The sequence below is a fragment of the Carcharodon carcharias genome, chromosome 13 (assembly GCF_017639515.1).
Source record: "Carcharodon carcharias isolate sCarCar2 chromosome 13, sCarCar2.pri, whole genome shotgun sequence".
NCBI classification, from domain to species: domain Eukaryota; kingdom Metazoa; phylum Chordata; class Chondrichthyes; order Lamniformes; family Lamnidae; genus Carcharodon; species Carcharodon carcharias.
The window spans coordinates 133,468,682-133,487,299 of NC_054479.1; the positions used below are offsets into that span (position 1 = coordinate 133,468,682).

Below are 18,618 nucleotides of genomic sequence, written 5' to 3' on the forward strand. Positions count from 1 at the left end.
CCAAATCTGAAGCCTAGCTGCCCCACTCAGAACAAGCCAGTTTCTCCAGGAGACCCTAAACCAGTGCTAGTCCCCTCATTAGCCTATGTGAGGGGCCTGATGCCTGTTTCAGACCACAATGTCAAAAGTCACATACACGGCCAATATGACACTGAACACCCTTGGAGTTGCGAAATTGGCCACATCTGATCCCACGTTAAACCCAACACTGACCAACTATTACCCCGAGCTCTGGATGCATGAGCAGTAGGCCGAAGGTGGAGAAGAAGACCAATCCATTGGGCCAAAGGAGGAGAGAAAGGGGAGGGTTTTAAGAAGGGCATTTTAGAACTCGGGGCCTGGGCAGCTGAAGGTGCGGCCAAAAGTGGTGGGGCGATGAAAATCAAGGGCAGAATTTTACATCCCGCAGGCGGGCACGTGCCCGACCTGATCGGGAGTAAAATAGTAGGCGATGACGTGGGGGCGAGCATCCTGGCATCATCGCGCACTCGCATATTTCGGTCGGCGGGTGCGCGCATGAGTCACCACCGCGCCTGCCGACAATTAAGAGGTGTCAAGGCCACTAACCAATGAATTTAATCCCATTTTTTGCTGCCCTTTAACCTTATGGTTAGCGGGCGGGCGAACAGGCCAGGCGGCCTTTGCATTTTCGAGGAAACCTCATCCGTGGGGCCGGATGAGGTTTCCAACAGCAATTTAAAAAAATGAAAAATAAAAATTTTGAAGCAGCATTTTTATTGTGTCCCTACTCACGTGACTGATTCACATGTGGGGTCCTGCTCCCTTTATTTTTTTAAACCTATATTTTTCTTTTTAAAATTCTTCAGCTCCCTGAGGCAGCGCTGTGCGTTCAGGGAGCTTACAGTGCGCGCCCCCGCGCAGGCGCAGGCGCAGGCTCGGGCTCCAGCGCTCGCACTCTCCCCTCCCCTCCCCTCCCCTACATGCGCAGACTCCGGCTCCAGCGCTCTCACCCCACGTCCCCGCGCATGCGCAGGCTCCAGCACACACACACACACACCCTCCCCGCGCTTCCCCCGTCCCCGCGCATGCGCAGGCTCCAGCACACACACACACACACACACACACCCTCCCCGCGCTTCCCCCGTCCCCGCGCATGCGCAGGCTCCAGCACACACACACACACACACACACCCTCCCCGCGCTTCCCCCGTCCCCGCGCATGCGCAGGCTCCAGCGCTTGCGCTCTGGCAGCGCTGAGGTTATCAGCGCCCGTTTCGCGCCGGTTGGGCAGCCAGCGTGAAATCGCGATCGGGGTGGGGGCGGCAGTCTGTTTCGCGGCCGTTCCTGCGCCCCCAGCCAGCCCACTGCGCCTGCCTAACGAAGGTGCACGAGGTCTTAATTGCAGGGGCACTTTCGCATTCAGGTGTTCATCCTGACTAGGGCTGGAGGTGTGATTTGAGCCCAGGTAGGTGGCTGGCAGCAGGTGAGGAAGCTCAGGTACGAGATCCCTATGTCAGTGCGCCAAGCAGTAACTCACTGCATTGGGGGGGAAGCATTTTTTCTGTCAATCAGGGATCACTTAAGGAGGGACCTTATCTTTTCACAGTTGCACAGCAAAGAGTTTACTTTTATTGGCATGGGTGCCTCAGTGAAATTAAAGTCTTTCCTTTGACTTCGTTGCTTTTTCCATTCCAGACTTCTGTCCCCACTGCTGAAGGTGCTGAGCAATGTGGGTGTAGGATTACACAGCCACCAATACTATGCTGAGCCGCCACTTTAATTTGTAAAGGGAGACGGTGAAATTTGACAGATTCTTTCTCCAAGGTGGGCAACCTCGTCCAACAGCCCACGACAGCTAACTCTTTATCAGTGAGGGTCACCGGATAGCATCCAGGGGTGGGGAGGTGGGGGCCGGTGGGGAGGAGGGGGCCGGAGGGGAGCTGTAGCAGCTTCTTTCGCACCCCCCCCCCATCCTCAGCAGTATTCAGGACATTTGTTTACTTCCCTGACTGACTGCAACCTGAAAATAAAAGGATTGAGGATTGTACCTCCGACCTTCTTGCCCTTCATCTCTCAGTGCAAAGCTGGGCAAATGCGGTGAACTGAGCCGCTGGAGGGAGTCTTATGGCATTATCTGAATGCCCCCTTTTGATCATCACCTTGTCCTCTTTGTAATGCTGATATTCCGGTACACAATCAGTATGGTAGTAAATGTATTTCTGTTTTATTATTATTATTCACAGACGTCAATCAAACAGTAATTGCTGGAAGAAACATTGGACTAATTGTCGGTAAGGCATGAGCAAAGAAAGCTTAATTTTCAGGGAATTGTTACAATGGGGATAATATCACCCAGTCAATGAACTAGACAGAACTTTTTTAAACCTAAAATGTAATTTTAAAAAGCTATTTAAAAAGGGAAACACAAGTCATTTCTGGCTTCTGGACACATCACAAAAGGAGGTCATTCTGCCCTTCATGCCTGTGCCAGCCCTTTGGAAGAGCCTGCTCTTCTTTCTCCATAGCCCTGCAAATATTTCTTTGGTAAGTACAGTATTTATCCAATTCCCCTTTTAAATGTCACTATTGAATCTGCTTACATTGGCCTTTCCTGAAGTGCATTCCTGATCATAACAACTCGTGCTTAAAAAAAACTCTTCTCATCTTCCCTCTGGCTCTTGTAGGTGAAAGGCCTCCAGAACCAAAATATACACTGGGATTTACTCAGAGGTACTGCTGTCTGCCCCTTCAAATGGGGAGAAACTAGGCAGTTGGCCCGAGACCCTCGAAACATCCCCTTGCTGCTGGAAAATGAGGCAGGCGATCAAGAAGATGGAACCTCGTTAGCCTTGTACAAATGATCCTTCAAAGGAAACCTAGGAAATCCTGGAGCAACGTAAAGGAGTGCTTGGATGAGTGTATCTCCAACAACACTCCAGAAGCTTGACAACATACAAGACAAAGCAGCCTGCTTGATTGTCACCCCATCCACCATCTTCAATATCCAATCCCCCCACCACCGACGCACAGTAGCAGCAGTGTGCATCATCTACAAGATGCACTGCAGCAACTCACCAAGGCTCCTTAGACAGCACCTTCCAAACCCACAATCCCTACCATCTAGAAGGACAAAGGCAGCAGATGCATGGGAGCAACACCACGTGCAAGCTCCCCTCCAAGTCACTCACCACCCTAACTTGGAAATATATCATTGTTCCTTCACTGTCACTGGGTAAAAATCCTGGAACTCCCTTGCTAACAGTACTGTGGGTGTACCCACACAACATGGACTGCAGCAGTTCAAGAAGGCAGCTCACCACCACCTCCTCAAGGGCAATTAGGGATAGACAATAAATGCTGGTCCAGCCAATGATGCAAAATAATAAAAAACCCCTGTGAAAGAATTAAAAAAAAGTCACCTGTCAAATAAGTCTTCCGCCCTCTCTCTGTTTTGCATCTAAGGCATTTTTACCCAAGCATAATTAACAGCAAAATTGACCTTAATTCTTTACATGTCTACTGCGGTGTGTGAATTCTTAATACAATTTCATGTTTAACCGTGCTGACCTAACAATTTGTCTTTCATTCTCTTAACCAAAGGTACCAGCACAGGCAGCTTGTTTATCATCACAATATGCATTCTATTGTTGCTTTGGACTGTTGTTTTCAAAAAGAAAATGTGAGTATTGTGAAGGCACTTTGTTGAATCGCTGTTTTTTGTAGCACTTCTGCCCCAGAATTGATGCCAAATTCAAACACTGAACCCTCCACTACAAGATCCTGGGGCAGCACAGTTTTTGCTCCTGTTATGAGCCAAGGAATGGCATGTTGAGATTTTTTTTAACTTTAATCAGCATCAAATTAGGAGACATTTTGTGCACTCATCTCAGATTGGATTGATGTAGCATAATCTCATTCACTTAAGACCCAACAGAATATAGGACCAGAGAGCTGCCATACAGCCCTTCAAACCTTCCCATTATTCTTTAGGAACATAAGAGCAGGAGTAGGCCAGTCAGCCCATTCAGTCTCTTCCGCCATTCGATCAACTACCTTAACTCCACTTTCCTGCGATATGCCCATACCCGTTGATGTCATTAGTGTCCAGAAATCTATTGATTTCTGTTTTGAACATGCTCAATGATTCCACAGCCCTTTGGGATAGAGAATTCCAAAGTTTCACCACCCTTTGAGTGAAGAAATTCCTCCTCATCTTAGTCTTAAATGGCCTGCCTCTCATTAGATCATGGCTGATCTGTACCTCAACTCGATTTGCCCACTTATGCTCCATAATGCCTGAATATCCTTACCTAGCACAAACCTATCTATCTCAGTCATGAAAATTTTAATGGGTGTAGCAGAAGATAGGAACAGGAGTAGGCCATCTAGTTCCTTGAGCTTGCTTGTCTACTCAGTTAGGTCATGGCTGATCCAGCTGTACCTCAACTCCATTTACAAAATGGCCTCGCTTGTGCTGCAAATTCTGTGTAGTTTTATGACAAGCTCCATATACCCACTTTAACTCCTTAATCATTTGATACACTTACAAAGATCGAGCTATCTCAGACTTGAACACTTCATGTAATCTGCATCTGATACCTTTTCATGGGGACAGAGATTTCCAGATGCCCACTTCCCTTTATCTGAAAAGTTGCTTCATGACTTATACATCCACTTGCGAGGTAAGCGGAGGCTTGGTTTAGCATTTAGGCTGAATCATGGTACCTTCAACTGTACAACATCACACTAGATTACGTGTTCAGCTCTTGGGGGTGGCTTGAACCTAAAACCTAGACTCAAAAGGTGGATGCATGTTACTACTGAGCTTAGGCTGAACCCTGAGCAAAGGGGCAAGGCAAAGTGCTTGAGGCAGAGAACAAACACCTTTCAGTGGTGGAGAGGAAGGAGGGAAGAGCAAACAAGTAAGAGGGGCAGATGATGCATGGGCAGTGTACAGCTGAAGATACCAAAAATATGTTCCTGCATATCAGAGAGCTCTCATCAGCCCCTTACTGGACAGATGGCCGTTTTTTTCACTTTATTTGGTTGATTGACAACATTTATCAAAAATACGTTTACTCAGCTTTGCTGAATCCTTTCATTCTTTCCTTTTTATTCAGTAGCTGTATCGGGCCACAGGAATATGAGTTGACACCAGTGCCATCAATGGAGGTACAAACAGTGACAAATCTAAATGAAACTGAGTCTTTACAGCAAGAAACAGAAAGTTGACCCTCAATCGCCCATTGAGACAGATCAGTGTTACTGTTATTCACAATGCGGAAATGCAGAAACAAGTCCAAGGATGACCAAGAGAATGAAGGCGTCAAGAGTCATGTTTGTACTTTAAGGACAGCCGTCGATTTTTTAAAAATTACTTTTGTTACCTGCCTCTTTCTGAGCCACTTGGATCCACTCTGCACCCTTCAACCAAGAAGAGAGTAGACCACGGAAACTAGACCATGGCAATTGGTTCCTCCCCAAGGCTCCATCACTAACATTGTTTTATGGATCAGCCAACAGAAACAAGAACAAGACTTCTGAAGAAGAGTCATACGGACTCGAAATGTTAACTCTGTCTTTCTGTCCACAGGTGCTGTCAGATCTGATGAGTTTTTCCAGCAATTTTTGTTTTTGTTTGAGAAAGAAATTACCTCTGGACTTCCACGATTGAATGTATGTTATTCTCAACATAAAACCATGCTGCATTCCCATTGACGCTCCTTTATATCAGATTAGTGGCAAATAGGTGGGCAGAAGGATCACTGCTTTGAAATGAACCTTTATGACTATTATGCACAGATATATATTTCTATTAAGTTTCCAAAAGTAAAAATTGAGCCACTTCTGAATTTCTGTATTTTTATACTCGTTTTCTAAAAGCAGATTCACTCTCCTCAAAATATTCTTATTTAATTTTCATGCTGCATTCTCTGGAGACCCAAAAACTGATCTTGTTTTTAAAGGGCATTGTTCACAATCAGACGGTATGTTTTGATTGGGAAATTAAGTGGGCTCGTTCCTTGACCTTAATCAGCTGATTGGTGTTTTGATGTGAAAGAAATTGCTTCCATGGTATATATGTTTGAGAGGGCCATGTTTATGTTTTGTCATTCATATCATTGTATTTATGACATTTGTTTATTGTAAGTAAGAGTAAGGCATATTGTTTTGAGTAATTCCACGTAAAAAGAGTTAACAATAATACTGAACTAGTATTCCAGAGACCCAGGGTAATCCTCTGGGGACCCAGGTTTGAATCCCTTGGCGGATGGTGAAATTTGAATCCAACAAAAATCTAGAGTTAAAAATCTGATGATGACTATGAAACCATAGCTGATTGTCGAAAAACCATCCGGTTCACTAATGTCCTTTAGGAAATGAAATCTGCTGTCCTTACCTGATCTGGCCCTACATGTGACTCCAGACCCACAGCAATGTGGTTGACTCTTAAATGCAATTAGGGATGGGCAATAAATATTGGCCTAGCCAGCGATGCCCACATCCAATGGATGAATAAAAAATTTTTTGAAGTTGACATCTGAGTGACTAAAAGCAGGAGGTTCAAACAGTTTCCTGCCAAAAATCTAAAGCCTCCTAAGAACTGAAGGCTGTTACACTTCTTTTTGAGTACATGATGGGTTTGTCAAAAAAAAAGTTTCACAGGAATACAAAGCTGATTGGATTCACTAAACCGGAGGGCTGAATCAATCTGAAGGGACTTACTTGCTGTGTATATATAGTGCTTCATATTTTTATTTAATTGTAAATAAATTTATAAGTTGCTTTAATCAGTGTGATAATATTCATTGTTTCAGAGAAAAGAGGCTCAGATTCATGAAGCAGCCTGTTGCAAATGGGTAACTACCATTCGTTGGAAACCATCTAAAAGGCCAGATTCAAAACAGGTTTTTATTTCTCAGCGAATGCAATGAGATCAAAAGCCACATTTGTAATAGGTGAGTTTGGGTTGTTTGTGTCTGGACCAAAGAGACAGTTGGGAATGGGGTGAAATTTTCTGAAGCTTTGACTCAAGTCCTTCTTGCTAATCAACTCCAAAAACTTTGAGAAAAATGAGAAGCATCACTTGAATCGTCAACCACCTTTCTTGCTTCTTTCAGTGGCTCGCCACATTTTTCCAGTGAGCAGCTAACCCTGTTGTAGATGAGCTTCACTCCCCAGTCTGCGTTGTGCTGACCTGTCTCAGCCAGGGTACTAGGATTTACCACCCAACTGAGCTCGTTCCCTCCTAGGTTAGAGTAGAGGAAGTAACCACAATTTCCACCCCAGTGACCCTTGTTTCCAAATATCACATTAAAAGAGGATAGGCTGTGTTTATGTGACACCACATCACATTTCAGAAATATTCTGAGCTTTATCAATAGGGACATAAGAGTATAAGAGCAGGGAGGTTATGCTGAATTTATGACACTCCTTTGATCTCAGCTGGAATATTGTGTACAGTTATGGGCACCATCTTATAAGAAGGATATGAACACATTGGAGACAGTGCAGAAGGAATTTACAAAAACGGTTCCAGGGATGAGAAACTTCAGCTATGAGGATAGATTGGAGAGGTTGGGACTGTTCTCCTTGGAGAGAAGGCATCTGAGAGGAGATTTGATTGAGATGTTCAAAATCATGAGGAGGCTGGACAGCGTAGATAGGGAGAAGCTGTCCCCACTTGTAAAAAGGATCAAGAATGACAAGGCACAGATTTAAAGTGATTTGCCAGAGAAGCAAATGTGAAAAAACTTTCACACGAGTGGGTAGGGTCTGGAATGCACTGCCTGGAAGAGTAGTGAAAGCAGGCTCAATCAAGGCATTCTAAATGATTATTTGAATAGAAGCAATATGCAAGAGTATGGGGAAAAGGCGGGGCAATGTCACTAGGTCATAAAGCTCATTTGGAGAGCTGATACAGACATGATGGGCTGAATGGCCTGTGTTGTGATTCTGTGATTCCAAAGCAAGTCACTTGCAATTAATGGCTTTTTGAAATGCCACAGGCGTTCTGTCAGTAAACCCAACAGTCATGTTGTGTACAGCAAGTTCCAGCAAAGGCCAGTTTTCAGATCTTTTGATAACATGAGGAGGAACACTGGTCACAAAACTGGGAGAACTCGCTTGTTCTTCGAATAGCAGCAGAAGATCTTAAGTTTAAACTGTTTTCAAATTAGCTTTCAAGATCCAAACCTTGTGGGAACAGCAACAGCTCTATATTAAAGACTCTCCTAAACTGAGAGCATGACAGATGTGCGGGCCCTTTCCATGGCCTGCAAATTCAAACTGTGAACCGAGAGTCCATAAGGCATCTGAAAATATATATAATCTTTCTGATCGCGGGATGATTTATTTGGCCATGCTGCAAACTCTGCCAAGCCCTCTGCAACAGATAGTTTTCCACATGAAAAACAAGGCCTTTATCAAATCCTTCACAAAACATTAAACGGCGTGATGGATTATGATCCTATGTTCCCATGGAAACTCTTATTAGTCAAAACAAGAATTAGGAGCAGGAGTAGGCCATTTGGCCCCTTGAGCTTGGTCTGCCTCTCGATAAGCTCATGGCTGACCTGATTGTGGCATCAACTCCACATTCCTGTCTGGCCCCAAGAACACCCCCATATCGTTAACATAAACGTGCTTTCAGATGCACTAAAGCTGAGTTCAGTAAAGCTGTGCCAAATTGCATTAATTTCTTACCAACAAGGGCAAACAAAGAAAATATGTGCTATTTACTCAATTGTAACTACAGGCTTAAAGTGAACAGGAGGCAAGATAACAAAGAAAATGGGCTTTCAGTTTTCTGATTACACACAAAACGTGGGACTTTGAGTCAATCAACTGACAACAGAGAGCAAAATATTCGACCAGCTCATGCACAATCTGCTGCTTGGGTTGAACCATCAACTACCTTTCTTTCTTCCTTCAACGGCTCACCACATTTATCCAGTGAGTAGTTAACCCTGTTGTAGACCAGCTTCAGTCTGCATTGTGCTGAACTATCTCAGCCAGGGTAGCAGGATTTATCACTCAAAAACAAAAACAGAAATACCTGGAAAAACTCAGCAGGTCTGGCAGCATCGGCGGAAAAGAGCACAGTTGACGTTTTGAGTCCTCATGACCCTTCTGTTGACTCAAACATCAACTGTGCTCTTCTCCGCCGATGCTGCCAGACCTGCTGAGTTTTTCCAGGTATTTCTGTTTCTGTTTTTGTTTTGGATTTCCAGCATCCGCAGTTCTTTGCTTTTGTCATAGGATTTATCACTCAACTGAGTTCATTCCCTCCTAGGTTAGAGAAGAGGAAGTACCCACGATTTTGACCCTTGCAGCATGTGCATGTATTTGGACATTATTGGGGAGGTATGAGTGCACTGGATTGCATTCTGCAGTTCTGAGGTAAGTCTGAAGTTAAGCAGCCTGCTGGCATGTTTTCATTGCCAAAGTCCACACATGATGATTGTGGCAGTAATATGGTATTTTGCATTATAGATAAACATAATTTAATTTTGTTCATTATAATTTAATCATACATCATGATAAGGACTGCACTGCATGAAGTGAGCAAGTGTGTGTACATGCTTTATAGGAGAACATTGGGGATGGTATGCTGTGATGACATAACATCCATTTAAGATGTGGAGACTAGACGCTGCTGCAACGGTGTTGGACCAATGATAATGTCCTGTTCCAAATTAAATGAAGTACATATTGTGTTGCATGTACAAAGTATATCTATTGCTCGACTCCAAACCCATGACCATCTGACAAAGCATAGGCCCCCTTGACATGTACACTCTGCCACTCTGTGGCAGAACATTTCCTGATGTCTCTAAACAGTTTTTTAAAATTCATTCACGGAATGTGGACTTCGCTGGCTGGACCAGCATTTATTGCCCACCCCTAGTTGCCCTTGAGAAGATGGTGGTGAGCTGCCTTCTTGAACCGCTGCAGGCCATGTGGTGTAGGTACATGTTGTTAGGGAGGGAGTTCCAGTGACAGTGAAGGAACGGCGATATATTTCCAAGTCAGGATGGTGAGTGACTTAGAGGGGAACTTAGAGGGGTGGCGGTGTTCCAATGTGTCTGATGCCCTTGTCCTTCTAGATGGTAGTGGTCATGGATTTGGAAGGTGCTGACTAAGGGGCGTTGGTGAATTCCTGCAGTGCATCTTGTAGATGGTACACACTGCTGCTACTGTGCGTCGGTGGAGGGAGTGAATTTGTGGTTGTAGTGCCAATGAAGTGGGCTGCTTTATCCTGGATGGTGTCGAACTTCTTGAGTGTTGTGGGAGCTGCACTCATTCAGGCAGGTGGGAAGTATTCTATCACACTCACTGACTTGTGCCCTGTAGATACTGGACTGACTTTGGGGAGCTAGGAGGTGAGTTACTTATTGCAGGATTCCTAGCCTCTGACCTGTTCTTGTAGCCACGGTTTTTATATGGCTGGTCCAGTTCAGTTTCTGGTCAATGGTAAACCCCAGGATGTTGATAGTGGGGGATTCAGTGATGGGAATGTTATTGAACATCAAGGGGCAATGGTTAAATTGTCTCTCGTTGGAGATGGTCATTGCCTGGCACTTGCATGGCACAAATATTACTTGCCACTTGTCAGTCCAAGCCTGGATCCAGGTCTTGCTGCATTTGGACATGGACTGAGTCGTCGTGAATCGTGCTGAACATTGCACAATCATCACCAAACATGCCCACTTCTGGCCTTTATTATGGGAGCCGATGGTAAATGCTGAGCTTTTCAAATCCCAGAGGGAAACTTGAAACAACTGTCATAACCAATTTTGCAATTTGTATGTTTCGAGATGCAGGCTTTAAATTCAGTAGTAATAAGACCACTGAATCACAAGAGGCTTTTATAAAACTAAATTAAATATTTATTAATACAAGAAAGATTGTAAGCACATACATACATATGTCTACAAAATTACTATAATAACTACAAAAATCCACTAATTAATCTGACTGCTAGTTACAGCTCCATTAAGGCAACAGTAAAACACAGGTTTAAACAGACCCCTGGCAAAGCACACCCTGGACAGTCGCATACAAAATGAATTTCCTTCAGCTCTGGATCCTTGTAGTGGCCTGAGGCTTACGGGCTGGAGACTTTAGATATTAAAAACCCCTCTCCTTTTACCAACAGCCTTTATACATATTTTCCTCTTTGAATGCAAATTTTCATTATATCTCTATATCTTTTGAACTTTACCTCTTCTAATAATAAGACCCTTTCATAATACACACTTTATTAGTAATCCTTGGGAAAAATAAACACAAACTGTTTCTGAGCTTCATCTGGTTGGGTATAACCACTCCCTCTCTTTAAATAAACCAGTGTAGCTTGGATTCAAAGAGAAAATGCAAATTGCCATGTTTACCTAATTAACATTTCAAACCTACTTCTCTTCTATACGTCAAAGTATCTAGTCCAGCTGGCTTCAATCCAATTAAGACACATACACATACGCACAGACACCACTAAACTCTATTTTAAAATAATTTCCAATAACATTATAGACATTATATCTTCTTGACACCTTATGATGGAAGGAAGGTCATTGATGAAGCAGCTGAAGATGGTTGGGCCTAGGACACTACCCTGGGGAACTCTTGCAGTGATGTCCAGGAGCTAAGATGCCTGACCTCCAACAACCATAACCATTTTCCTTTGTGCTAGGTATGACTCCAACCAGTGGAGAGTTTTGCTCGAGCTCCTTGATACCACATTCAGTCAGATGCGACCTTGGTGTCAAGGTCATTCTCATCTCAGGAGTTCAGTTCTTTTGTCCATGTTGGCTGTCAGCGAGCAGGTTATTGCTAAAGAAGTGCTGCTTGATAGCACTGCTGATGACCCCTTCCATCACTTTACTGATGATCAAGAGTAGACTGATGGGGCAGTAATTGACCGGTTTGGATTTGTCCTGCTTTTTGTGTACAGGACATACCTGGGCAATTTTCAACACAGCTAGGTAGATGCCAGTGTTGTAGCTGTACTGGAACAGCTTGGCAAGTTCTGGAGCACAAGTCTTCAGTACTATTGCTGGAATATTGTCAGGATCCATAGCCTTTGCACTATCCAGTGACATCAGCCAATTCTTGATATCATGTGGAGTGAATCGAATTGGCTGAAGACTAGCACCTGTGATGCTGGGGACCTGCAGAAGAAGCCGAGATAGATCAGCCACTCAGCACTTCTGGCTGAAGATTGTAGCAAATGCTTCAGCCTTACCTTTTGCACTGATGTGCTGGGCTCCTCCATCATTGAGGATGGGGATATTTGTGGAGCCTCCTCCTTTAGTGAGTTGTTTAATTGTCCACCATCATTCATGACTGGATCTGGCAGGACTGCAGAGCTTAGACCTGATCCATTGGTTGTGGGATCGCTTAGTCCTGTATTATAGCTTCACCAGGTTGACACCTCATTTTTCAGTATGCCTGGTGCTGCTCCTGGCATGCCCTCTGCACTCTTCATTGAGCCAGGCTTGATTCCCTGACTTGATGGTAATGAATAGAGTGGGGGATATGCCGAGCCATGAGGTTACAGATTGTGCTCGAGTACAATTCTGCTGCTGATGACCCACACGGCTGATGGTTGCCCAGTCTCGAGTCATGAGATCTGTTTGAAATCTATCCCATTTAGCATGGTAGTAGTTTTACATAACATGATGGAGAGCATCCTCAATGTGAAGGCAGGGCTTCATCTCCACAACGACTGTGTGGTGGTCACTCCTACCGATACTGTCATGGACAGCTGCATCTGTAGCAGGCAAATTGGTTGGTGAGGATGAGGTCAAGTATATTTTTCTCTCTTGTTGATTCCCTCACCACTAGCCGCAGACCCATTTTAGCAGCTATGTCCTTTAGGACTCAACCAGCTCAGTCAATTGTGGTCCTACCAAACCACTTATGGTGATGGACATTGAAGTATATTTTTCTCTCTTGTTGATTCCCTCACCACTAGCCGCAGACCCATTTTAGCAGCTATGTCCTTTAGGACTCAACCAGCTCAGTCAATTGTGGTGCTACCAAACCACTTATGGTGATGGACATTGAAGTCCCCCACCCAGAATACATGGTGCCCTTGCCACCCTCAGTGCTTCCTCCGAGTAGTGTTCAACATGGAGGAGCACGGATTCATCAGCTGAGGGAGGGTGGTGCATGGTAATCAGCAGATGCCATGAGTCGATGTTAAGGACTCCCAGAGCAACTGCCTCCTGACTGTATACCACTGTGCCGTGCCACTTGTGAGCCAGGAAATACCCAGGGATGGTGATATCTGGGACGTTATCTGTAAGATATGATTACGTGAGGATGACTATGTCCGACTATTGCTTGACTAGTCTGTAATGACAGTTCTCCCAATTTCAGCACTAGCCCCCAGATGATAGTAGGGAGGACTTTGCAGAGTCGACAGGGCTGTGTTTGCTGTTGTTGCTTCCAGTGCCTAGGTTGATGCCAGGTGTTCCATCCAGTTTTATTCCTTTTTTGTAAGGCACATGCAAGTTTTGATAAAATGGCCGAGCAAGCCACACAGTTGTAAGAGGCAATCACATTACTGTGGGTCTGGAATCACATGTAGGCCAGCAGATTTCCTTCCCTAGTGAACTAGATGGGTTTTTTTTTTTACAACAATCGACAATGGTTTCATGGTCATCATTAGACTTTTAATTCCAGTTTTTACTGGATTCAAATTCCACCACCTGCCATGGCGGGATTCGAACTCAGGTCCCCAGAGGATCACCATAGGTCATCTGATTTACTAGTCCAGCGACAATATCAGTATGCCATCGCCTCCCCTTAAGAATGAACACTTCACAAGAACAGGAAGATTGAATCAGAGCATCCCAGAGAGATGCCATTAGGGAAATGGGTCCTATCCACTTACTAACAAAAAAGACTTGCAGTGATTATAGAACTTAACACAACCTCAGGACAAATATTTGTGAAAAAAAATATCTTTATTGGTTGTAAACTGTCATTTCTTGCAGTCCTTCAGGGAATTTTACATTTACCATTGAAAAAACAGTAGTGGTACCTTTATATTTAAACCGTTCTAATCAGTATAGAATATCTTCTAAATTCCTTAAAGGAAATATTGGATATCATAGAGGCCATTTCTATTTTGCTGGATATATTCATTTTACATGTCATATAAAATAGAATATATATAACACTTCAGAGTCCATCAGATGCTCTCAGCCCACCACCCCCCCCCACCCCCCAAGGATCAGAATCTAGAGGATGGTTTGAAGGCTCACAGCCGCATTCTCCCAGTTCTACCCCATCGATTTGACCAACTCTGGAAGTGCGAGGAGGTAGGTCAACGGTCCGATCCGCTGCTTTGCACACACACAGCAAAGGGAACCAGCATCATCTTCGCCACCATTCTGCCACACAACAGGAGCAAAGATAAAGAGAATGAGGAAACAGCGAACACTCTTGGAAAGCCAACTTTACAAACAGCGCGAAACAATGAACTAAAAAGCCATTATTTCCACTGCCCCCTCAGATATCATTCCACAGAATGTAGGTAGCATTGCTGCCCCCCACCCCCCGCCGACTCCCAGCCCCAACCACCATCTTTTGGTGCCCTCATGTCCCACTTTCCCCTCATGCTTTCCTGAAGCCCTCCTGTACTTCAACACATGGCTATGTTTCATGTCTGAAACAAGATAGCAAATGGCAGCATACTCTTAGCTCTCGAGTGTCATCACAACCAGCCCAATCCTGCACTGCCCAGAATATGAGAACTGTTTTCATGTATACAGCTAGAGGGTGCTACAGTGGTTACAGATTACGTAATGCCATACGAGAAATGGTAAAAATAGTTTAATTATTGTAAGATTTACCAAATAAGGTAGGGCTGTAGAATATTCTGAACTGGGTCTTTGTGCAATTTTTTAACCACCAGTCACTGAGCTGAGCGTAGCCCAGGCTGCAGAGCCCTTGTTGAAGATGCTGCTTTTTCAGAAAGTCGAGGGTTATTTTACTGATTTTTTTTTTCTGTCAGACGTTCTCTTTGTTCTTCTGGACCAAGGCTCAGTGGTCTCTTCATCAGAAGCAACAAATTAAAAAACTCACAATCAAATAAGACTCTGAGCTGTCTGCTGGGCGGTGTGATGCTGGCAGCGTATAAAGGCTTGTCAGGCCTTTATTACAGGGCCCAGAGACCCTGACTACCTTCAGCCCCTGCCTCACTTGTTGTGCCAAGTGCCTTTGGGCCTCCATTCGGGATCTGCCTGGCTGTGTTGACAGGGCTGGGATCCATTGCTGTTCTCTGCCATTTTCTTGCTCTTCTCCAAAAAAGAGAATGTTAGGAAGGCAAGGCTGTATCAGCATCAAAATTGATCAAAAATTTTTAGAACTGTTGATCCCTATAAGCTTATTGATTTCGATTAGATAATGATCAGCAACTGAAACCATGGTTAGTTTTGTCTATGCTTACCGAAGGTGTTGAGCACAACTTTAACAGTCCTATGGCCGCCAAGTTAAGGTGAACTAATTTACAGCAGATTCGAAACCAAATCTCGGATGTTCATGGACTCTATGATTGAGCTGCTCATTGCCAAAACCAGCTGAGACATCAAGAGAGTCGCAAGTGCCCATTCTTCATGTGTGAAGAACACTATTCTGTCATTAAGGCATCACATTCACATCCTCTCCAGTCCTGTCACAGCTTGACACCCATAGATGCACATTTTCCATCACAAGGCACTGCTTCATTGGAGCTGGGATTGGGTTTCAGAGGAGGCCAGCAGTTGATGCAGGCTGTAATGCAGGAGGATGGTGGCAACGCACTCACATTTTATGGCAAAACAGATCGCTCACCAAGCCATTTGCGAGGAACTCCCAGTGCCTCCTGTGAAGTAGCACGGGCTCAAACCTACAGCTGCCAGGTGCCCAACACTTTGGAGAAACAAGTTGACTTCAGGATCACATGTCTCGTGATGGATATTTGGCACAGATTCAATAATCAGATACCCAAGCCAGATAGGTCTGCGGTACTCTGCAACACTACTGACCAGTCAGCCTAGCTTAGAGACGGGAACTAGAGAGATAGAGCTGACGCTGGGATTCTTCCCTTCCAGCTTCACGCTATTGCCTGGTTGGATAAATCAGTCCTACCTGGATGGGCAGCAGGAAGCTGGTACATTGTGTGCTCATTTTTTTTCAATTGGTTAAACTGCAATCAGTACGTGTGGGTCTTTAAGGGTTGTTATTTGCCAATCCATGCAGAGGTCCTCTGGGCCTATGTAAGGAAATGTGACTCTGTGGGGGTGGGGGGGGAGGTTGGGATGGAGAGCACACATGCTTCAGAAATTCTATCTTGTCAATATCTCAAGGGTTTGATTTTAAATAAGGTGCATTTTCATCATGAAGCAAACTGCAAAACTCAAGTCATTGACACAGCAGCCAGCTTGGCCATCATGCAAATTGTCCCCTCTTGGATTTGTAAAAGGGGACAAAAGCCTAAAGACTGAATGGTTCAGGTAGCAGGTGACTGATTGAAAAACACCTGTGGTTAATATATTCCCTTCACTCCCAAATTTCTCTCAATAGCACAACCAGCATCAACAGGAAGTGATTTAGGGGTCATCCAGAAGATCATCATTTAATCATCCTTTCAAACACATTTGAAAAAACTCACATGAGTATTTGGCACTGTTCTCAGAGTTAATGCTGTTTCGCTCACAATGCTATTTGAACAACCTCTTGCCCAGCAGCTAGGGAGTAGACCTTCTACAAACAGGCTGGAAGTCAACTCTGGCTTTACAAAATATTCCTATGGTGTTGAAAGTAAACATATGTTAAATAACGGGAATAATTCCAAACCAAAAATGACCTTTAGCAAAAGAGCAGCAACTACATACACGAAGTAAATCAGTCCCCACGCATTCTGCAGAGCTTTCCCCTCCCCACAGCCAGCATCAATCCTAAAATGGATCATAGAGCCACAACAATGTGCACTCCCTTGTCAACAAACTCACTGTGGATGGCCACAAATAAAATATAAATCAGTAAAACATTCCTTAAGTTAAAAGGATAAAAATATGGCATCTTCTGCAAGTTCCAAGGGCAATAAGAGCATAAAAAATAGGAGCAGGAGAACACCACACAGCTCCTCCAGCCTCCTCCGCCATTCATTACGATCATAGCTGATCTTTGGCTTCAACGATGGACAACTGGCATTTCTGCTGATGGAACGGAACCTGGCTTTTCCCAGAGATAGAACGGTTATTCTCATTTCAAAGCAACAGCAAAAACAGCAGTGCTTGGATAGTCCTTGGGGTCAGTTTAGTGTTAAACTTGTTCATTTCATCTCAAAGGGATTCAGAGGCTCATTGCTCTGGGGTTATAGAGGAAAGAACTTGCATTTATATAACACTTTTCACAATCTCAGGACATCCCAGAGCGCTTCACAGACAATTAAGTGCTTTTGAAGTTTAGTCATCCATGTAGTATAGGAAATGTGGCAGCCAATTTATGCATAGTAATCCCCCCACAAATAGCAGTGAAATGAATAACCAGACAATCTGCTTTAGGTGTTGGTTGAGAGCTAGATGTTGCCCAACACACAGAGAACACTGTTCATCTCCGAATAGTGCCACGGGATCTTATATCTGCCTGAGAGGGAATACAGTACAGGGCCTCAGTTTAACGTTCCATCCAAAAGGCTGCAACTCTGACCAGGCAGCACTCCTTCAGTACTGCAGTGAATGTCAGACTGGATCATGTGCTGAAGTTTGAACCCATAAACTTCTCAGAGGCTCAGAGTTGAGAGTGTTCCCAACTGTGCCAAGGCTGACATTGTTTTTAAAACAGTAATTTTAAACCTCTTTATTTATAAATACTGTGACAGTACCTCAAAACTGTGGAACGGTTTCTGATCCATTACATTCTGCACAGTGACCAGTTGCTTTTGAAGGTTAGATAATGGGTAAAATGCCGTACTGAATATGAAACGTAAAATTCTTTGAGAATGTACTTAAGAATGGTACGTTCAATAGGTCAAGCAATTTGATTTGAAATATTTAGAAGGACAAGTTCATTGGAGTAAATAGCTCCTCACATCTTTGTGAACTGATGTAATCTGTTATTGCTGTCTCTCAGCTCAGCATCCAATTAGATCCTGTGGGACGCGTCTGTGCTTAAGTCCTGTAATGCTAGCACATCGGACTGAATTTCCAATTTCCCACAATGCAACTATGTAGTGTTGCCATATTATCACAAGGTGCAGTCACCCAGCATGCATCAGGAGCTTGCAAGTGAAATGGAAAAACGAAAATTAATCCCAGCTCACAATGGACCTCCATTTGGTCTGCTTCTCTTCCATGGTTTTGGTTGGAGGAGGAACATTATCCTGGACACAGAGAGCACTCTACTTTCCCTTTAATAATGCTGCAGGTTCCTTAAACTGTGGCCTTATCTGCCTGTTGAAGAGACAAGTGCAAAGGAAGGCACTCCCTCAGTACTGCACAGGCTCAGGCACAAAGCCACAACTAGCAGCTGAAGGAATAGATTGAAACATACAACACAGAAGGAGACCATTCAGCCCATCATGCCTGTGCTGGCTCTTTGGTGGAGGTATGCAATAAAGACCATTCACCTGCTCTCTCACCATCGCTCTGTAAATTTTTG

At 44.2% G+C, this 18,618-nt stretch overlaps 2 protein-coding genes across 3 annotated transcripts in view; one reads left to right on the forward strand and one right to left on the reverse strand.

Annotated features, from left to right (window-relative positions):
- The window catches only part of LOC121285547 (interleukin-15 receptor subunit alpha-like), an 86,247-nt gene extending 79,495 nt beyond the window's left edge, over positions 1-6,752 (forward strand). For both annotated transcript variants that reach the window (XM_041202076.1, XM_041202077.1), the window contains exons 7-9: positions 2,205-2,252; positions 3,562-3,640; positions 5,082-6,752. In XM_041202076.1, the coding sequence (XP_041058010.1) occupies positions 2,205-2,252; positions 3,562-3,640; positions 5,082-5,193 (239 nt within the window). In that variant the 3' untranslated portion in view covers positions 5,194-6,752. The remainder of the gene's footprint in view (positions 1-2,204; positions 2,253-3,561; positions 3,641-5,081) is intronic.
- A 7,166-nt stretch (positions 6,753-13,918) lies between these two features.
- fbxo18 (F-box DNA helicase 1) overlaps positions 13,919-18,618 on the reverse strand; it is a 51,836-nt gene continuing 47,136 nt past the window's right edge. The window contains exons 20-21 of the mRNA XM_041202075.1: positions 16,628-16,762; positions 13,919-14,366 (exon numbers count right to left, since the gene is read on the reverse strand). Coding sequence (XP_041058009.1) covers positions 14,256-14,366; positions 16,628-16,762 — 246 coding nt within the window. The 3' untranslated portion in view covers positions 13,919-14,255. The remainder of the gene's footprint in view (positions 14,367-16,627; positions 16,763-18,618) is intronic.